At 58.0% G+C, this 20,765-nt stretch overlaps 1 protein-coding gene across 3 annotated transcripts; it reads right to left on the bottom strand.

Moving 5' to 3' along the window:
* Positions 1-1,578: 1,578 nt before the first annotated feature.
* Positions 1,579-20,417, bottom strand: TRPM4 (transient receptor potential cation channel subfamily M member 4). Of its 3 annotated transcripts, none has more exons than XM_059728177.1 (25): positions 20,215-20,414; positions 19,424-19,491; positions 18,927-19,104; positions 18,595-18,775; positions 17,054-17,220; positions 16,440-16,629; positions 15,746-15,810; positions 15,370-15,552; positions 13,739-13,838; positions 13,073-13,188; positions 12,381-12,710; positions 11,862-12,017; positions 11,463-11,592; positions 10,435-10,580; positions 10,115-10,227; positions 9,917-10,018; positions 8,547-8,909; positions 7,961-8,093; positions 7,138-7,312; positions 4,925-5,072; positions 3,865-4,037; positions 2,912-3,044; positions 2,623-2,695; positions 2,306-2,402; positions 1,579-2,009 (listed from the first exon to the last, which is right to left on the bottom strand). In XM_059728177.1, exons 1-25 carry the CDS (start codon positions 20,239-20,241, stop codon positions 2,005-2,007), a joined length of 3,552 nt encoding a protein of 1,183 aa, XP_059584160.1. In that variant the 5' UTR covers positions 20,242-20,414; the 3' UTR covers positions 1,579-2,004. The 3 variants fall into 3 exon arrangements, with proteins under 3 accessions (XP_059584160.1, XP_059584161.1, XP_059584162.1); XM_059728178.1 differs by having other exon boundaries at positions 11,889-12,017; positions 20,215-20,412; XM_059728179.1 differs by lacking the exon at positions 9,917-10,018 and having other exon boundaries at positions 20,215-20,417.
* Positions 20,418-20,765: the final 348 nt, after the last annotated feature.

Consider the following 20,765-nt stretch of genomic DNA (forward strand, 5'->3'; position numbering starts at 1 on the left):
GGTTTCTTAAAGTGATTTAAAGGTGTGATAGAAAGTTTATGCTAGAGGATGTATATATATAACTCTATGTATATATAGAATTATATTTTAAAAAAATCCCAGCCAAAGTTTTGTCTGGCCGGGTCTTAAAAACTACACTAGGGATGGAGATTCTACAACCTCTCTAGACAACCTGTTCCAGTGTTTTACTGATATCTAACCTAAATTTCCCTTGCTGCAACTTGAGAGCATTGCTCCTTGTTCTGTGACGACTGAGAACGGTCTAGCTCCATTCTCTTTGGAACCACTCTTCAGGTAGCTGAAGACTGCTATTAAATCCCCCCCTCCGTCTTTTCTTCTCCAGACTAAATAAGCCCAGTTGCCTCAGCCTCAGAAGTCATGTGCCACAGCCCCTGAACCATTTTCGTTGCCCTCCACTGGACTCTCTCTAATTTGTCCACATCTTTCTGTAGTGGGGAACCCACAAATGGACACAGTACCTCACCAGTGCCTAATAGAAGGGAATAATCATTTCATTCAGTCTGCTGGCAACACTCTTACTCATGCAGCCCAATATGCTGTTAGCCTTCTTTGCAACACTGTTGACTCGTACTCAGTTTGTCCACTGTAACTCCCAGCTCCTTTTCTGCAAAACTGCTGCTTAGCCAGTTGGTTGCCTACTTAGGACAGAACAATGCCCTGGTACAAGTGCAGAACTTTGCACTTGTCCTAATTGAACCTCATGAGATTTCTTTTGGTCCAGTCCTCCAAGTTGTCAAGATTTCTCTAAATCTAAACCCTACTCTCCAGTGTATCTACTGCTCCCCCCAGCTTGCTTGCTGTCATCTGCAAACTTGCTGAGGGTGTATTCTATGCCATTTTCCAGGTCATTGATGAAGACACTGAACAAAACTGGCCCCAGGACTGACCCCTGGGGCACTCCACTTGATGCCAGGTTCCAAATAGTTATTGAGCCAGTGATTACTAGGCTCTGAGCCTGATGATCCAGACAGTTTTCTATCCACCCTACAGTCCATTCATCCAACCAACCCATACTTCCTTAGCTTGCCTGTGAGAATGTTGAGGGGGACCATACCAAAAGCCTTGCTGAAGTCAAGGTGTATCACATCCACTGCCCTCTCCACTTCCACAGAGCCAGTCATCTCATTATAAAAGGGTCCCTAGGCACACACCAGCATGGGGGAGAGGGTCCAGGGAGGGAGAGGCAGAGTGGTAGGTGCCACAGGCAGGGAGGGGCAGTGGTAGGTGAAGAAGATACCCCAAAGCAGGGCACCCTGAGGCCAGGGGAAAGTCTAGGGGGTCCTTGGGGGGACCATGGGGGTGTACAGCTGCTCTGGAGCCTAGGGAGAACCACATGAGGATTTTGGTTGGAGGCAAAGTGGACGCTGTAGGGGCCTTCTCATGCCCCCAGGCTAGCTCAGAGTCCTGGGTTCCTGCACACAGGGCACCCTTCTGCTAGGCCTCTCAAGGTGAGGGGTGCTAGTGGCAGGGTATCAGAGGTTCCCAGCACAGGATCCTGGCATGGGGGGGGGTCCCACTTCACCCAGCCCCTGCCCCCCAGGCCTGGTTCTCATGGTGTGCAACAATCAATATTTATTTAATCAAAGAATTCAAGTCATTCAAGATCCTGAGGCTCCTGCCAGAGTGGATGGAGGGCAGTGCTGGGGGCAGGATACCCCAACTTCCCTCCTTCCTCTGCTTCTCCCTTCTGAAAGGTCCTTTGGCACCCAGTCACCTGGGTCTACAGGGGTGGGGATCCTGGATGCCAGCCCCACAGGGAAAGTCTCTGGTAGCTGGACTCCTGGCTTCCCAGTGCAATGATTGGGGGGGGGGGGGGGGGTGTTCCAACTCCAGCCCCTCAGAAAGTGCACAGCACCCAGACACCTGGGTTCACAGTGAGGTTACAGAGGTTGTCCTGGATTCCAGCAGGTCCCAGGTGCCTGGTCACCTGGGTTCTCATTTCTCCCATCTTCTCACTGGTCCAGGCAGAGTTGGGGGAGTGGGTCATTCTGGTTGGGGGGAGACAGACAGAATTAGGACAGGCAGGAGGTGGTCACATTGCAGCTTGGGGGGGGACACTAATATATGAAGGAGCCAATTAACCCCTTCATTTTTGCCCCACCCCCCGAGGGGCCTGGTTCTTGGGGTGGGAGTAGGGTGGTTGCTTATGGGGGGACCCTGTCCCAGGGTTGAGGGGGCAGCCTGCATCCAAGGGGGAGGGAGATGGAGACTGGGGAGTAGGGGACATCCTGCGGGGGGTGGGGGGGCGGGGGGCTAGGAGCCCAGGGAGGATGGGGTCACTTACCCTTTCTGAGCATGGGAGGGTCTTGGTGCTTCTTCCCTAGGTCACTCTGAGCCAGGGCATCTACCACCCAGGAGAGAGCCTGCGTACAGTACTCCATCTGGGGGGGTTGGGTGGGTCGGGGGGGCAGAGCTTCAGTGCCCCCAAGCCTACTTCACTCCCTCCCTCTGCCCCTTATACCCCCAACCCTCCTCCCCCCACTGCCTCCGGCACCCTCTCCCCTGAGACCCTGACATAGAGAGCCCCCTCTCCTGCCTCCTCAACCTCCCCCCCCCCCCAAGATGGGGTCCTTCAGCCCCCACCCCCTGCCACCCGGGTACCTGGTTCTCCAGGGATTTGAGGTGTCGCTCTGACTCCCGGATCTCAGCCAGCTGTTTCAAGGCCTGGTCCATCCTGTGTAGGGGGAGGGAATGGGGGTCACTCAGGGGTCCCCCCAGCCCCTCTACCTCAGAGCTTCTGCTGCACCCCATCCCAGGCTCCATCAGTGACCCCCTGTTCTTTTCCCACCCCCTCCACTTTCTCTATGTCTCCCCTTGCCTAGGGTTCCCCCCTGCACCCCTCTTTCCCCGCAGCCATTCCCTAGCCCCCCTCCCCAATGCCCCGCCTCACTTCTGGGAGGTGCGTTTCAGGCGCTCGGTGTCACTCTCACGTTTCTGGCGCCTCAGTGCTACCAGGTGGTTCTCCTTCTGCACCGCCTCCCATGTAAGCAGCTGCCCATCCTGCTCCTCAGATAGCTCCAGCGCTGCCAGGGACCCAGGCATCCGGGCCAGGGGGAGAGGGACCATGCACACACGTAAGAACCATGCAGGCAGGGCATGGGAGCTAACATGGGGAAAGGGGCTGAAAGTAACTTACAGTTGGGCCTAGTTTAAAAAGCCTGGGACTTCCCGGGGCGTGGGGTGGGGATGGAGCAGGGAGTTGGGGGGTGCTGCAAGTTCACGTGAGGGTGGGGGCACAGATGTGTGCATTGGCACAACAGCAGAGACTTGCATGAGGGGGAAGGCACAGGATATGTGCCAGCTCGCACAGTGTGAGTGTGGCTCTTCCAAGCTCACCCAGGGGGGGCGAGGGCACTTGAGTGTGCAAGGTTGCACAAGGGCATGGGTACAGATGTGGGCTGGCTTGCACAACTCAGGCATGGGCTCCTGCACCTTTCCAAGCACCCCTGTGCTCGAGGGTGGGGGAGTGTGAGCTTGCATGAGAAGGGAGGTCATGTGCATGAGCTTGCATGGGGACATGGGCGCACATACATTTCACATGGGGAGGGGGAAGAGCAGAACACAGGAAAGGGGGAGCCAAGCTGAGGACAGTGTCAGGGTCAATCAACCCAGTGCCTCCAGCCCTTCAGTGAGATCCCCAATGCCAACCCCTCCCTTCCCACCCCAGCTTCCCTTCCCCTCAAACTCCCCCAACCCCAGCTCTACCCAACCCCCAAACCCTTCCTTGCAAGCTCCCAGCTCCCACCATGTCCCTTCCCCACCCCCTACCCCCAGCTCCCCCCCAGTCCCCTGCTCCTTCTGCACCCCACACCTGCTCCCAGCTCCCCTGAGCCCCATGCTCACAGAAGTGCCGGCTGCGGGAGCAGCGGGTGCGGGGGCGCAGCAGGGTGTACAAATGGCTGAGCAGGATGAAGGGGGGCGCCAGGGCAGGACGACTGAGGTACTCCAGGATCAGGCTGTAGCGCTGTGACCGCCAGTAGATATCACTGTTGCCCTGCACCTTAGAGAAGGTGTAGCTGGAAAAGGGGGGGGGGGAAAGTTAGGTGGAGGAGGACCCCTACCTCCCTGTCCCCCATGCTCATGGGCCCCTCATACACTCGTGACATAGGCCCCATGTGTGTTTTCAGGGCTCTCACATGCTCACAGCCCACAGCACCCCCCCGCTCATGGCCCCCTGGCATGCTGGTGATCCATCGTGCCCATGTGCTAGTACACTGCCTCACTGTGCAAACACACACGTCCTGTCTGCTTGACATGCTCCCTACCAACAGGCACTGACACCTGGGATCCTTGCATACATGCCTTACACAAAAGTGCCCGGGGACTTTCATGCACCCATGCTACACATGAGGGCTTGGGATCTTCACACACTTGCACAACACACGAGCCCGGGATCCTCATATACCCCATGCATGAAGGCTTGGGATCTCACATTCACCCTGTGCATGAGGGCCTGGGATCACTGCACAATTGTTCTGTGTAAGGTCTTGGGTTTCTCACACACTCACCTCGCACATGGCCCTGGGATCCTCACACACATGCACTGTACACAACTTCCTGAGATCCTGTCACATTTGTCCTCTGCACAAGAGCCTGGGAGCCTTGCACACTTGCCCCAGACCTGAGGGCTTGGAATCCTCACACACTGTTCACTCCACATACAAGGGCCTGGGATCTTTACACACATGCCTCACGCACAAGGGCCTGGGATCCTCACACTCTCACCCCACACACAAGGACCTGAGACCCTTCACACTTACCCATGCACGAGGGCCTTGGTTCCTTACACTTGCCCTGTGCACGAGGGCTTAGGATCCTTGCACTCACCCCATGCATGAGGGCCTGACCTTCCACACCCATGCCCTGTACATGCATCTCCCTCCCCCTCCCACCTCAGCAGTACCTGAACATGGCGATGAGAAGGTTGAGCAGCAGGATGTTGGCGACGAGGAGGAAGACAACAAGGAGAACCAGCACCAGCCAGTTGGCATAGGTGCTGGCACAGTCCTCCGCCGCACTCCCTGTGCAGTTGGTGGCCTTCATCAGGGCCGCTGTGGGGAGGGGAATGGGGGTCAGTAGCCCACAGTGACACCCCTAAGCCCCTCATTAAACTCAAAAAAGAAGTCTACACCAGTTGGAAAATGGGAAGCATCACCAAAAAGGACTACTCAGCACTCACCTGCACCTGTAGGGAGTGGTCCAGAAAAGCCAAGGCACAAACCAAACTCAGGCTAGCTACAGGGATCAAGGACAACAAAAAGTCCTTCTTTAGATATGTGGGAAGTCAAAAAAAAAAAAAAGATAGCATTGGACCCCTGCGAGATCAGACGGGACAGTTGACATCCGACACCCAAGAAAAGGCCAATCTCCTAAATGACTTTTTCGCATGGTTTTTCACCCTCCCAAGAGAATCACACTGTTAGAAAGGACAAGAACCATCCTGGGAACAGGTGGCAGGCCCAAAATTGATGTGGATCAGGTGAAGGAACATCTTGAGAAACTGGACATTCAGTAGTCCATGTGCCAGGATGGAATGAACCTGAGAGTCTTGAAGTTGCTGCCAGACATCATTGCACCCCACTTGGCAAAGATATTTGAAAGTTTGTGGTGCTTGGGCAAGGTCCAACAAGACTGGAAAAGAGCCAATGTGGTTTGTGATCTTCAAGAAAGGGAGGAGGGATGACACGGGGAATTATAGACCAATCAGTCTGATGTCCATCCCTGGAAAAATCCTGGAGAAAACTGTCAAGGAATCCATCAACACCATACTAATGGAAGGCAAGCTTCTGAATGCCAGCCAACATGGCTTTGTGACTGGCAGGTCTTGCCTGACCAACCTCAACTTCTACGACCAGATAACACATGCCCTGGACAAGGGAGATGACGTGGATGTCATATATCTGGATTTCAAGAAAGCTTTTGACTGAGTTCCCAACAATGTCCTCATGACTAAGCTGGGGAACTGTGGCCTTGATCATCTTATGGTCTGATGGCTAGGTAACTGGCTACGGTATTGGACGCAAAGAGTACTAGTTGACAGGAGTAAATCAACATGGTGCAGGGTGATCAGTGGAGTCCCTCAAGGCTCAGTATTTGGGCCAGTACTCTTTAACATCTTCATTAACTATCTGGAGTCGGGAGTCAGATGCGAACCGGCAAAGTTCGTGGATGACACCAAATTATGTGGGAGGGTGGTCACACTGCAGAACAGGGTGGAAATAGAAGCCAACTTGGACACGCTTTCAAGGTGGGCTGACCAAAACCTGATGGCCTTCAATGTAGAGAAGTGTAAGGAACTGCACCTCGGTAAGAAGAACCCTCAACATACTTACAAGCTTGGCAGTGTTACGTGTGCTAGCACCACGACCAAAAGAGACTTGGGGGTCCTGATTGACCACAAGATGATTATGAGTCACCAATGCGATGCTGTGGCTGGCAAAGCTAACCAAGCTGGTGTGCATCTACTGATGCATCTCAAGCAAAACCAGAGATGTCATCCTCCTGCTTTACTCGGCCTTGGTGAGGCCACATCTGGACTACTGCATCCAGTTTTGGGCCCTCCACTTCAGGAGGGACGTGGAAAAGCTTGAGAGAGTCCAGAGGAGAGCCACTTGTATGATCCAAGGCCTGGAGGGCAGGCTGTATGAGGAGAGGCTGAGGGATTTGGGACTCTTCAGTCTGGAAAAGAGAAGGCTCGGGAGGACTTGGTAGCAGCCTACAATTATATAAGAGGAGTACATCAGGACCTGGGAGAACACCTGTTCACCAGAGCTTCCCAAGGGATAACAAGGTCTAACGGCCATAAACTCCAGGTAGGCTGATTTAGACTAGACATAAGAAAAATGTTCTTTATGGTGCATGTGTCCAGGGTCTGGAACAGACTACTTCCCCCCAGAGGTGGTGCAAGTACCTACTCTGGACTCTTTCAGAAAACATCTGGATATTTTTCTTGCTGGGATCACTTGATCCCAACTGACTTCCTGCCTATGGCAGAGGGGCTGGACTTGATCTCACGAGGTCCATTCCAGCCCCTAATGTCTATGAAATCTATGAAATCTCCCACCAGGCCAGTGCTCCCCAGCCTGGGGCTGGATCTGTCCCCACAAAGGCCCTCACCATCCATCTCTTCCTGGGGGATCTGGCCGAAGATCTGCAGGTAGGGGCGGTAGAAGACACGGCGGAAGATCCAGGGCAGGCGCTGGTCATGTGGATGCAACAGCCCCTCCGTGGTCACCCCATAGGCTACCAGCCACACAGCCAGGAAGAAGAGGAACAGGAAGACATCCTTCACCTGTGGAGGTGGGGCGGGGGATCAGAGCCTGGCACAGGACCCCCCGAATCCCCATGGGATGCCCAGTCTCCCAAAGGAACCCTTTAAACCCCCACATAACCCTCATAGCCCCATAGAACCCCCCTGAAACCTCACAGGACCCCTCAATCTCCCATGGGATCCCCAGAGCTACCATTAGAACCCCCAAACATTCAAGAGACCTTCTAATCCTGCACAGAACTCCCCCAAACTCTCACAAGACCCTCAGAGCCCCTCAAATTACCACAGGACCCCCTGAGATACCACAGAACTCTCCAAACCCTCACAGGACCCCCCAGAGACTCCATGGGACCCCCAGAGCCCCTATGGGACCTCTGGAGCAGACCACATAGCATCCCCCAAGCCTCCATGGCCTCCCTTAGACCAGGAAACCCAGCCCTAGCCTGGGAACCCCCCACAGCCCAGGGTACCCCTTCCTGATCCCCACCCCCACAGCACACAGACCTCCCTCACTGGCCCCAGCAAGGGACCCTCCCAGCATCCCATCCTGATCAGGATCCCCCTGTATCCCCTTACTGTAGGGCACCCAAAGTCTCGCCATGGCACCTGTTCCCCAACACCCATCAGAGCCCCCTTTTCTGGTCCTCTCCAAACTGCCCCACTCCTCACCATCTTGCCCACGATGATGAGTTTGGGGCCCAGGTTCTTGTTGACAGCGAAGATGTGGATGAGTCGCAGGGTGAAGACCATGAAGTCGAGGCAGAGCACCGTGCGCCCAGACTCGTATGTCCAGGAGGACATTCTGGAGGGACCAAGGGGGAAAGGCATGAGCCTGGGCACCCCCTGAAACCTTTCCCCAGGGATGCTGAGGCAGGTGGGACCCTCCCCCTTCACCAACCCTTTTCCAGCTGAGACCCTATGAGAGACCCTAGGGGCCCTCTGTACGGCTAGTACCTGTGCTTCTCCAAACCCCATCCCCAGTGTGGCCAGCCCAGCCCTCCTCACAGCTGGGCCATGACCAGCCTCCCCCCAACCAGCACAGTGCTCAGGCTGTATAGCACATATGGGGCACCATTGCCTGGGTGGGGGGTCACGGTGCACAGGCAGGATGGCACATGGGAAGCACCAAGCCTGGACTGGAAGGCACCATGCCTGGACTGAAGACCACTAGGGGACACAGTGCCCAGGCAGGGGGTGCACGTAGAGGGGGCAGGCCCTGCAGGCACAAGTCCCACGCCTGGCAGGCAGACCTCACCGGCATATGGCACCCATGAGGAAGAGGAGCAGTGCAGTGAGATCAAGCTGGTTCCAGGAGTCACTCAAGTAGGCACAGATGCGCTGGGGCAGGGGCTGGTGCCCAGCAAAGCAGCCCTGGCGCAGCTCCTCACATAGCAGGCTGAAGACCCACAGGTAGAGCAGGACTTCAGGGCCGTGGGGGCCTTCGGGTGGGGGTGGCGCAAAGTCCAGCAGCAGCACATAGGCGAAGAGCAGCAGGAAGAACAGGTACATCACCACGTTGCCCAGGAAGGTGGTCACTGGTGCCCCCCAGAACCAGTGCCATCGCTGCAGCCAGTCCTTACTATCACATTGGGTTGCGGGGCTCCCCACCACATCTGGCCTGTGGATACAGCATGGGGATGGGAGCAAGGCTGTGAGCTTCCCCACAGCAGTTCCCTGAGCTTCAAGGGGGAGGGTGTTCACTGTGGGGAGAGGGGCTGTGAGCAGAGGAATGTTGCGAGCTTCCTCATAGCAGTGCCCTGAAAGAAGCGAGTGAGGGTTGACTGTGGGGAGAGGATGTGAATAAGGGGAATGCTATGAGCTTCCCTACAGCAGTGCCCTGAATGTGTATGTGGGAGGTTGGGGGTCTGACTGGGGAAAGGGGCTGTGAGCAGGGTGGTGCCATGGGCTTCCCCACAGCAGTGCCCTGCGCTGGGAGGGTCCAAATGGGGAGGGGGGCTGTGAACAGGGGGATGCTGTAGGCTTTGTCACAATAGTGCCCTGAGAGGCAGGGGTCATGGAGGTTGACCAGTGAGCATGAACACGGGGTGGGAGGGGCACTGTTGTTGGGGGTGGGGGAGGTGGTGAGTGCCAACCAGTGGTCGGCAATCATGCGCAGACACTGCTGGCAGCCTTGGCAGCAGCCAGCAGCAATCACGGATCACCTGCAGACACTGCCGGTGGTGTTGGCAGCTGGGGAGGGTGGGGGTGGTGAGTGTTGGCAGTGCCTTTTCACAGGGGGTGCGCCACCACGCTCAGGGGGTGCACATGCACCCCCTATGCATTGCCAATGCCAGTGAGGAGAGGGGCAAGTCTGAGTATGGAGAGAGAACACTATGAGCTTCCTCACAGCAGTGCCCTGAGCAGGACTCAGGGGGCCTACCTGGTTGGGGGGGAGGGGGGAGAGGAAGGTGTGAACAGAGAGTGGGGGGGTTCCAACCCACAGGCGAGGAGAGGATTAAGTTGGGGAGAACAATGCTGTGAGCTTCCCTATATCAATGTCCTGAAAAGAGGGAGGGGAATAGGGAGGGGCGCTCTTGCCTTTTGGGGACAGAATACAACAGTACTCGGGACCCTCAATGTCTTGGGGACCCAGTTTAAAGCCCTCCTCCTAGCCCGCCACTGTACCCCTCCAGGCTGCCCCTCGTGGAGGATTTTTCATTAACATCTATGCTGTTCAGCTCCATAGTGCCGAGGGGCTCTGGGGACCCTTCCTCCTCCGTCGACCTGCTGCAGTGGGGGGAGGAGACACTGAGATGGAGTCCCTGGTGCTGCGAGCTTCCCCACAGCAGTGTCCCCCATCCCCACCCCCGCTACTGCACTCACCGGAAGGTGATGAGGTTGGTGAATATGAGCAAAGGGCAGAAGAAGGTGAGCAGCAGCTGCCACACAGGGGTGCCCCGGTTCATCTCACCCCACCAGTTCTGGGTGAGTAGCACCTGTGGGGATGAAGGGGGGGTCAGTGCTTGGGGGGTAGGAACTTCCTCTGCTCTCACCACCCACCCATGACCTCCATGAGGAACCCCTCCTTTCATCCTTCCCCCTCCTCCCATCCACTGATTCTTTTCCACCCAAAGACTCGCAGGACTCCCCACCCCGGCAAAGGCCTCTCCTGCCTCCTCTGACCCCCTCCCCTGGGGACACACCTGCACAGCATCATGGGCAAAGAAGCTACGAGCATCAGCCTGGCGGGCGAGCTGGAGGCAGGTGGCACCACCCCAGAGGCAGGAACGACGCACCAGGAGCTGCAGGACCCAGTGCTCGCTGCTCCGGTAGCACTCACCCACCATGCCTGTGGAAGAGAAAGGGTTCAAGCAGTGTGTTTCCCTGACCCCCTCCTCTCACCCTGTCCCCAGCCAGGCCTGGGGTTGGGAAAGGATAAGGTGAGACGCTCCCCTCTCACCACAGCTGTGAGAGGGAAAGGGTTAACACAGGATAGATGCACACAGATTAGACACACACAGACTCCTCACCACCCACCAGGCCCATGGGAATGAAAGGTTTAACGTGAGATCTCTCCACCACTCTCCCATCACCCACCAAGCCTATGAGAGTGAAAATGTTAATGTGGGAGCTCCCTTGACCCCCACCTCTCACCAGTGGAAGGAAGGGGTTAATCACACACATGCACACGCATACACACTATTGCCCCCAGGCCTGTGGAAACAAAAGGGTTAATGTGGGACATGAACCCCCAGACCTGTAGGAATGAAAGGGTTAATGAAGGCAGCATGCCTGGGCCCAAACGCACCACACTTGTGGAAAAAAAATGGGTTAGTGGTGCACAAGTGAGTGTGCACCCTGGACTCTCCTCACCCACCAGACCTGTGGGAGTGAAAGGGTTAGCATGGGATGCTCCCCTGACCTCCATTTTACTAGGCTTGGGGAAAGGAAAGGAAAGTGTTAACAGTGCACAAGTGAGCCCTCACCCACCGTTGTGGGCATGCACGTGCACATGCACCCCCCCCACACGTGTGTGCACACACCCTGGACTCCTCATCACCCACCAGGCCTGTGGGAGTGAAAGAGTTAATGCTGGACACCCCCTAGTACCCCTCTTTCCAAGATCCCCATAGGGGGCACAATTTGGGGGTGAAAGGTCTAACATGGGGCCCTTCTTCCCCGCAAGTCCTGGGGTACTCAGACCCCCCCCCCCACTGGCCCCCTCACCCACCTATCGCCAACCCCTCAAACTTGGCCGCCAGTTCCTTCATGGCCGCAGCTTCCTGTGCCTCCTGCTCCAGGTGCGAGAGCTGCCGCAGGATGGAGGCAGCCGCCAGGGCCCCCGCCACTGCATCTGGGGCCTGGGGAGACAGCAGGTGAGGGGGGACCCCAAAAACCATCCAGCCCCCCCCCCTCCAGGGCCTATGGAATTTCTTGGGGTGGACCCCCAAATCCCACCCAGCTCCCCACATCCAAGGCCTGGGGGTTTCCTAGCACACAAACGCCCTTGTACGCTGGGGCCTCTACCCCCAAGGGGTCTTTCATCCCCCCTTGTGGACCCTGGTCCCCAGGTGCCCCAACGCCCCCCCCCCCCCGAGGCTTCCATGCCTCTCCCTAGGGTCCCTCCTACCCCATGTTGCCTTGACCGACCCCTCACCATCTCCCAGCAATACATGGCCATCTCGCCCCTGTTCAGCAGCAAGGCCCAGATGAAGAGGTCAGTCCAGGGGTTTGGGGACTGCTGGCTGTAGTACAGGGGGTCCCTGTCCTCCACGGCCCCTTTATGCTGGAGGGAAGAGGGGGGCAGTGAGTACCCCACTGCCTGCCCAGCTCCCTAGCCCCACCCATCTGTGGCACCCCCTGTCCATAAGCAAGCCCCTCTATCCCTCCACCAGCCCCACATCTTGTCCTCCCTCTGTCCCCCCCACCCCCATGCCCTCCTGCTTCCTGGGAACCTCAGGGGATCCAGGCTGGCACTGTGGCTAGTGCGCTGCCCCTCCCCCCCACTGTACCCTCAGAGGACTACAGCCCAGTTCCCCCCACCTCCTACCCCCCACAGTAATGCCCCCCCAGTGCACCCAGGGGGCTGCAGCCCAGTGCAAAAGATATATGTTGCCTCTCCCATGTCCCCCCACTGCCTCCTACATACCCCAGCCCCCTTGTGCCCAGCAGCAGCGTAAAAGGGAGTGCAGGCATCTCCCAGAAGCTCTCGCAGGATGCGAGCCACCTGGGGCAGGCGGCTATCATGGGGATGCGTGCCCAGGGGCAAATAGTGGGAGGGTGGGGGCTCAGCGCTCCCCTGGCGCCGCTCCAGGAGCTGGCACAGCAGCGAGGTCTCAGGGGCACCCCTGTACAGCTCCTCCAGGCGCCCCCAGGTCAAGAACTCGCTTGCGTCCAATCCGTTTTCTACCAGGAGGCGCACCAGCTCTGGGCGGTCCCCCAGCAGCGCATCACGCATAGGGTCTACCAGCAGGGAGGGCTGCCAGGGTGGGGGGCAAGTTTGGGGGCAGAGGGGTGGAGGATGCGGTGCAGGGAGGATGGGGTGGCGTCAAAGGGTCACAGGTGTGGGGGGGAGGGAGAGAAAAGAGAGCATCATTAGCCATGGTCCAGCACACACTAGTACCCACCCCAGCATTGGTACCCCTTCCCCCATTCAGCTCAAGGGGCTGGGGGCTCGCCACTCCCAACTTCTTCCCTGAGGACCACCCAGCTCTCAGGGAGTCCCCACTCTCAGCTCCTCCTCCAAGGTAGGTCCTTGTTCTCCAGACTCATCCCCCTCTAGGCCCCTGGGACAGGAGGGGGACACCTGCCAGCTCCCCCTCCCCACCAAATGAGACTCACCTTCCAGTGGACATCAGCTCGGAAAAGCTCGGAGCTGGCGATGTCCACCCGGTTCCAGGCCACGGCCAGGCGCAGCTCATCCAGGTACTGGGTGGCTTCGCTAGTGCGCCGGCAGGCTGGGAAGGGAGTAGATTGTGGGGGGAGGGGGTCACTTGCCCCCCAGCACCCCTGATATGGCTCCCCCCTTCCGATCCTGTATGAATGGTGTTGCCCCTCCACTCTGGGGCTTATCTGGATTTGCTTCCCCAGTGCAGATATTTGGTGATGGTGTGGGGAGCTCCATCATCCCAGTGGAGGGAGACACTAGCCCAGGGAGGGGCCTGGCCTGGGGGAATTTGAACCCATGTCTGACCAAGCCAGGCCTCTGGCTGTCTCCCTCATGCCCCAGGCCTCTTGCCCCTGGGGCTCAAAAGGGGTGGACAGGGGCTCCCACTCAACCCAGCGCTGGCCAGGGCACCAGGGTCTCTTCTGGGGGGTGGCATGGGTTCAAGACCCCTCTGGCCAAGGGGGCTGGACCCCCAGCTTCTCCCCATCTGGGTCACTCAGAGCTCAGCCCCTCACTAGGTACTTGGAGGGGAGTGGGCAGGGGCACATGCTGTCTGGGGCCAAGCACCAGGTGCCCAAGGAGGAGGTCCTGTTGGGAGTCAGGGAGGGGGGTCGTCTCACCTTTCACCAGTGCCTTAAGCAGGATGGTCTCAAACTCGTCCACCCCCTCCTCATCAGAGTAGACAGTGACGAGGTCCCGCAGCGCCATGATGTTCTCCACCTGTGATGGTGGTGGGTGTGTGGGCAGGTCAGACACCCTCCTGGACTCCTATTTCTGTCCTGGGGCCTCAGCCCCACCATGGATCTCTTCTGTGCTCCCTCCAGATCTCTGATGCCCCTTCCATCAGTGTTGGGAATCCCCCCTCCTAGCACCCCAACTACCCCATCACTGTGGAGGGACCCTGATCAGCATTCCCTCTAAGCTGTGTGGTATGCATGGCCAGGCAGACGCACTCATGCCGCAATGCCAGGCGCGCCTGTGTGGCTGCACACACCACGCAGCTTAGAGGGACTGCTGACCTTGATGCTCCTAATACCCCCCATGCCCAACCCCACTTCTGGACCCCATCCTTGACCCCTCCTTTAGGACCTGTCCCAGGGATCTTGCACCTCCAATCATCCACTCACCCCACAGGATGCCTGGGTTCTACTTGAGGTTGTCACTTCCCATTTCTCCCCCAACCCAGACTCCTCCTACTGTTCATCCCAGACATCTGGGTCCTCAAGCACCCTGTCCCTCCAGTATGTGGGTCTCCAACCACCACCATTGCCATGACACTTCACTGTTAGAGCAGTGAGTCAGTGGATTAGATTGACTGAGGGAGCTGTGCACTCTCCATCACTGGAGGAGTTCAAGGAGAGGTTGGACAGGCACTGGTCAGGGATGATCTAGGTGTAGCTCTGCCTGTGTTCTGCTATGGGGATTTCTCAGGCTTCTGGGCTTTGCCACTTGTTCCTTCCACACTTTCTATAACAAGTGTCAGGATGTTTTTAAGCCTCCCTCAGAGGCCCTGGGTGTTGGCTGCAGCCCAGGCTGGGAACTGTGACTGGGCTGCGCCAGGGCTCCTGATGGGACTAGGCTGAAGGTTCCTGGCTAGAGAGTCTGGCCCCTCCACTCAGGGTCAAACCAATCAGCATAGTTGGGTCAGGAATAAATTTTACCCCTGGTCAGGTTGGTGCAGACTCGGGGGGTGTCTTCCTTTGTACCAGGAGACATAGCCTCTGCCTCGGTTCTCCTGTGCATATATTGGATTAACAACCTTTTACAGCAGCAGGACGTTGGCTGCTGTGGTCATAGAATCATAGAAAATGAGGGTTGGAAGGGACCTCAGGAGGTCACATCTAGTCCAACCCCCTGCTCAAAACAGGACCAGCCCCAACTAGATCATCCCAGCCAAGGCTTTGTGTTTTACTACCCTCCTAGTGAGAAAGTTTTACTTAATATCTAACCTAAACTTCCCTCCCTCAAACTTGAGCCCATTGCTTCTTGTTCTGTCATCTGCTATCACTGAGAACAGTCCAGCTCCCTCCTCTTTGAAACCCTGCTCAGGTAGTTGAAGGCTGACATTAAATCCCACCCAGGCAGGGGTTGGACTAGCTGACTTCTGGAAGTCCCTTTCAGTTCTGCTTCTCTATGATTTTAGGACACCTGGGTCCCCCCATGCACCCTTGTTCACACGGATGCCTAGGGCTCTATGTCCATCCCTCCACACCCCAACCTGCCCAGACACCTGGGTCCCCAGTTTCAGTACCTGCTCAGCCAGATGTAGCAGGTCATTGGGTGGGAAACGGTCTTGCATCTTCTCCTGTGCCAGTGCCCGCACGGGCTCCCCAGGCTGGGTCTCAGCCAGCACCTGGGCTAGGCAATCAGCCACTCCCCCAGAGCCCCCCACCAGCAGGCAGGGGATGGATGCCTGGACAGCCTCCAACACACGCTGAGGGGCAAGATGGGGGACAGTGGGGTGGAGACACTCAGCAGCCACCAGGGACCCCCCCGGCTTGTGGACCCTGTGTCAACCTGCTCCCCCCACTGCCCCAGGGGCTGGTGCCCTACCCACTATGGACCCCACAGACCCTCCCCCACCCCCATCTCTGGTCCCTGGGATTTGCATGCCACTCCCCCAGTACCGTGAACATGGAGGCATCACCCCCGATGAGCATCACCAGCACAGGGATCTGGATGCTGCCCTGTCCTGCAGGGGGGAGGGGGGAGGGGAGACAACAGGGGAGGGGAAAACAATAGTCCTGAGGTTAAGCATGGAGGGGTAACTATGGTAACCATGGAACCAGGCTAATCATGGTAACCATGCTAGGGGAGAGGAATGGCCAGTCTTCATAACCAGGGTGAGGGGTAATCATGGTAACTGTGGGACAAGAGAAGGGGTAACCATAGTAACCAGGCTGGGGGGGAGGGAATGGCCAGTCCTTGTAACCAGTGTGAGGGGTAACCATGGTAACCACAGAATAGAGAGGAGAAGCAACTAGGTACTGGAAGGTAACTAGGAACAACCAGAGAGGAACTGTACTTGGAGGGGTAACCATGGTAACAGTGGCCTGTAGGGGAGATAAGTGTTATAAGTGGCCAGGGGGAAGGGGAGTAGTAACCAGGAGTGGGGGTGGTAACCACAGTAACCATGGTCTGGTCCAGGTTTTCTGTAGTTTGGGATGGGTAACCATGGTAACAAAGATGGTAGTGGTGGTGTAGGAGAGAATCACTGTAACTTTGGATGGGGAAGGTAACGATGGTCTGGGGGTAACCATGGCACCTGTAGGAGGGTGGAATAACCATGGTACCTGTGGCCCAGCCAGGCCAGGTACTCACCGCTGGTACCCACACACTGCTGGGCAATGTGTCCCTCCAGGCGGGTGCGGAAGCGGTTCTGGCCCCCTGGGTGCCCGTGGGTCCCGTTATCCACCAGGAAGAAGGCCGAGTGGTTGCTGTCCAGGGGCAGGGCTGTGCAGGTGGCCTCGGGGGTGGGCAGGGGCCGGACATACCGGGCAGGGAATGAGCCCTGGGGGGGGCAGGGAATGAAAGGGGCCAGTCAGCCAGGCACCCACAGGGCTGCTCCTCACCCTCCACGAGACCCTGACTCAGCACCCACCATTCCCCAGACATGCCCTAAGTTGTCTTCCCCAGCACCACCTACCTTCCCCTGCCCTCAAGCCCTCTATAGCACCTAACCTGCCAGACACCCAGTGATCCCTGCCCTCCCATACCTCCGCCCCCTGTTCCACAGCCTTCAGCCCCCACAAGCGAGGCCTCAGCAGCTCCTGCCCCCCTCAGTGCTTCCAGCCCCCTCTGCCTCCAGCACCCCCTCCCCCAAACGCCCATGGCTGCCAGTACCTTCAGCCCCCTCTGCCCCAGTACGCCCTGCCCCCTTCCCCAGCCCTCTTTGCCCCAAGACCCCCATGCCCTCTGCTTACTCCCACACACACCTTGGGGTTGATCAGCTGGTCCTGGTTGGCAACCATGCCCCAGGGGGCGATGCCCATGGCCACAACACGGGCACTGGGGCTGGTGCTGGCTGTGGCATGATCCCGCACGGCCTCCCCCACATAGCGCCCAATCCCAGCCTGAAGCCCCCCGGTCATGATCCAGGCACCTGTTGGGGGAGAGGGGGCTTATACATGCCCAGAGCCCCTCCCCCCAAGCATGGACATGCTCACATCATGAGCCATGCTACATGACACTTCCAAGGACCCCCTCCCCACCAAGCCTGGACAGGGCTCCCTGGACTGCCCTGGGCACGGTGCTCCCTGCTGCTGGGTCACATGTAGATATGGGACGTATGGGCAGGGCCTTGACCCTTCTTGTGGGAGAAGGGGGAAACAGATGCATGCTAACAACAGTGACTGAGGCCAGGAACAGTGCAGTGCTGGCCCAGGGCCATGGTTGTGTATGCAGGTGCACAGTGAGTGTGCAAGGAACGTGCATTGAGCATGTGAGAGTCAATCGATAAGCAGGCACTGAGTGTACAGGGACTGTGCAATGAGTGTGCACAGCACACACAAAGGGCTTGCAATGGATGTGCAGGGAGCATGGAGTGAGTTTTCAGTGAGCATGCAATGGATGTGTAGTGAGCATGCAGGGAGTGTGCAAACAGCATTCACAGCATGTGTAATGGGTGTGCTGCAGTGTGCATTGAGGGTGTAATGAGTCTGTAGTAAAAGTGCACGGTATGTGCAAGGGATGTGCAGCAACCATGCAAAGAGCATGCAGTGAGCGTGCACTGTACATGCAAAGGATGTGCAGTGAGCATGCAGTGAGTGTGCACAGCACATGCAGTGGGTGTGCAATGAGTGTGTAAAGGGTGTGCATGGCACATACAAAGGGCATGCAGTCTGCATGCAACAAGCGTGCCGTAAGCATGCACCGAGTGTGGAGCAAGCTTAAAATGGATGTGGACCACATGTACCTCTTAAGTACAACAAGGGCAAACCAGGAACACCCTGAGTGTGCAACAAGCACAGGACAAGTGGACACTGTACATGCTAGGCTCTCTACAAGCTTTAGGGAGATGGCATGGCTGTGCACCAAGGAACTCTGTGTACTTTGGAGGGAGTGACAGAGTGTGTGTACATGTGTCTGAGCCAGCCACTAAGTGTAAGTGTGTAGACAAACATGCACAGAGAGGGCTCCACATACACGCACTGGCAGACCTCTGGCTGCATCATGGTGCACATCACTGTGCATGGTAAGGCATACACACATGCAGATACTCTTGCACAAGGACACCCCTTCCCCCCAGGCCACATGTATGATGGAGCCCCAGGGCATGAACATACGAGGGAGGCTCTTCCCTGTGAGCGTGTGCAAGTCTTGCACATGCAAAGGACAGGTGTATGCTGGCATTTGCATGCACTTGTGTGCACTAGAGCACCAGGCATCTGTGCATCCTTGTGTATCACCCCCCCATCTCTAACTCCCCCCCACCCCCAAATGTCCCAACCCTAGGGAAAAAAAGGGGGACACCCACCTGTGCTCTGTGCTGCCTTGACCAACCCCTTGCGCAGCATGTCCTTCAGCTGGGTCCGGATGGCAATGTCACTGTCACCCCCCACCACTGACACCACCAGGTTGGGAGGGGGGATCTTCCAGCAGCAGGTTACCAAGCTGTAGGCGGCTGCAGGGTCCGTGGAGTCTGACACGCGGATGAACTAGGAGGGTGGTGGTGGGGAGGAAGGACAGATCTAGGGGTCCTCCTCGCTCCTGCCCCACAGCCCCCTGCCCCCCCCCAGCCCTGCGGTACCCCTCACTCCTCCCCCCAGACCTGCTAGTGCCCTTCACGCCCACCTTGCAGCCCCTCACCTTGCTGGGCTTGCCCCAGGTGCCCATGAACTCCACCTCTCCATAGGCGTCAGTGGGCTGTTCTGTGGTGTGTTGAGCTGAGTCCCATTTGCTGACAATGGAGGCGCCAAAGGCATCTTCCACAGCCACCGAGACGTGCTTGTCCCTGGGGTTCCCACACTGGCACATGGAAGGGGCTCTGGGAGGCAGGCAGGGGTCACAGAGGTCACAGGGGCACTAGGGGCTGCAGGGTGGGAGCCCCCATTGCTGCTCCTCCCACCCACGGGCAGGAGGAGGTGCAGAGGGGGAACCTGCTGGGCACTGGGAAGCTCCTGGGGGCACCAGTCATGACAGCCCCTAAAATGGGGACCTGGGATTGACATCACCCCGCTGGGGAAGGGATGGGGACCAAGGGGACAGAGCTCAGGGTGCTCCATTCCTCCTGGGGGGGGTGTTTGCAGAGGGGGGGCAGCCCCATGATGGGGATTTGGGGGGAGGAAGGGCTGGATTCATCTTACCCTGGGGCTGGAGGTGCCTCCACAAATGATGTGCAGGTTTTCTTCTTGAAGAGTTTGGGGATCCAGGCCTGGGGGTGGGTGAGAACAGAGCGTGGTGAGGGGTCAGAACAGAAGCACCCCCCCAGCCCTGCCCAGCTTCTCCAACCCAGAAAGCAGCCCCCTCCAGAGACAACCCTCCAGGCTCCCAGCCTCATCTACTCCAGAGACCCCCTCCAGGTCTGCCCCAGTCCCCACAACCCAAAGAGAACCTATAAGTTCCTTCTAACTTCAGACAACCCCAGCTTTCCCCCCAGCCCTGCTTACCCAGGAGAGAACCCTTCAGACCCCCTCTGAACCCTCCATCCCTGTCCCAGCCCCCAACCCGGAGAGAACCCATCAGATCTCCCAAGCTCCAGAGACAACCTCTCAAATCCTCCAGACCCACCACTCTAGAGAACCCCCCAGTTCTATCCCAGCCCCCACAACCCAGAGAGAATCCCTCAGGCCCCCCAGCCCCCCCTCCATCCCTAGGCCCTGCCCCAGCACCCTCCAACCCAGAGGAAACTCCTCAAGACCCCCCAAAAGTCCCTCTCACTCCAGAAACACCCTCACAGTCCTGCCCCCCACTCACCATGGCCTCCCACTCCAGGGACCTCCCAACCCTGTCCCAGCCCCTTTGTGTCCCCCCATCTCGACTACAGCCACCCTTCCTCCCCCCAGGCTCCATGCCCGGTGCCCCATGTCCTGCCGCCCCACCCCAGGCCCTAGTGGGGGTGGGGGGAGAGGATGCATGTCGGGGGGAGCTTCTGTACCTGGTCCTGCCTCTTGATGCTGGTCATGGTGCCAGGCAGCCCCCCCACTCTCCCTGGCTGGGGCTGTGGAGCCACGTGTGCAAGTGCCAGGGCCCAGCTGGCAGCACCCACAGGCCCAGAGGCAGGAGGCAGCTGTCAGGGGCCCTGCCTGCGAACTGGCCCCACCCTGGCAGAACCGGCCCAGCAGGATCTCAGGACCCCACCCAGAGCCCTAGGGTGCAGCCTGAGTCAGGGCTGGGGCCTGAGCTCATGGTGGGGGGGAGGAGCAGAGAGTGTGTGGAGTAGGGGGGAGGACAGCCCCCCCTGCCCAGGGTCAGGGGCTGGGGGAGTGGGGGGAAGGTGCGGGCTAGGGCTGCCCTGCCAAGGAAAACAGTCTGCTCCACCTTGAACAGTCCTTCCCTGCACCCTTTGCTTATCACCTGGGGCAGGGAGGTGGCATGGGGCGGGCCTGACATGGGGGCGGGGTCTGGCATAGGGGGATATGGCATGAAGAAAGGCATGGGATAGGATTGCCTAGTTTAGGGGATGGGGGGGTTGGAATCATGGGGGTA

This window comes from Alligator mississippiensis, chromosome 5 (genome assembly GCF_030867095.1).
Source record: "Alligator mississippiensis isolate rAllMis1 chromosome 5, rAllMis1, whole genome shotgun sequence".
Lineage (NCBI taxonomy): Eukaryota > Metazoa > Chordata > Crocodylia > Alligatoridae > Alligator > Alligator mississippiensis.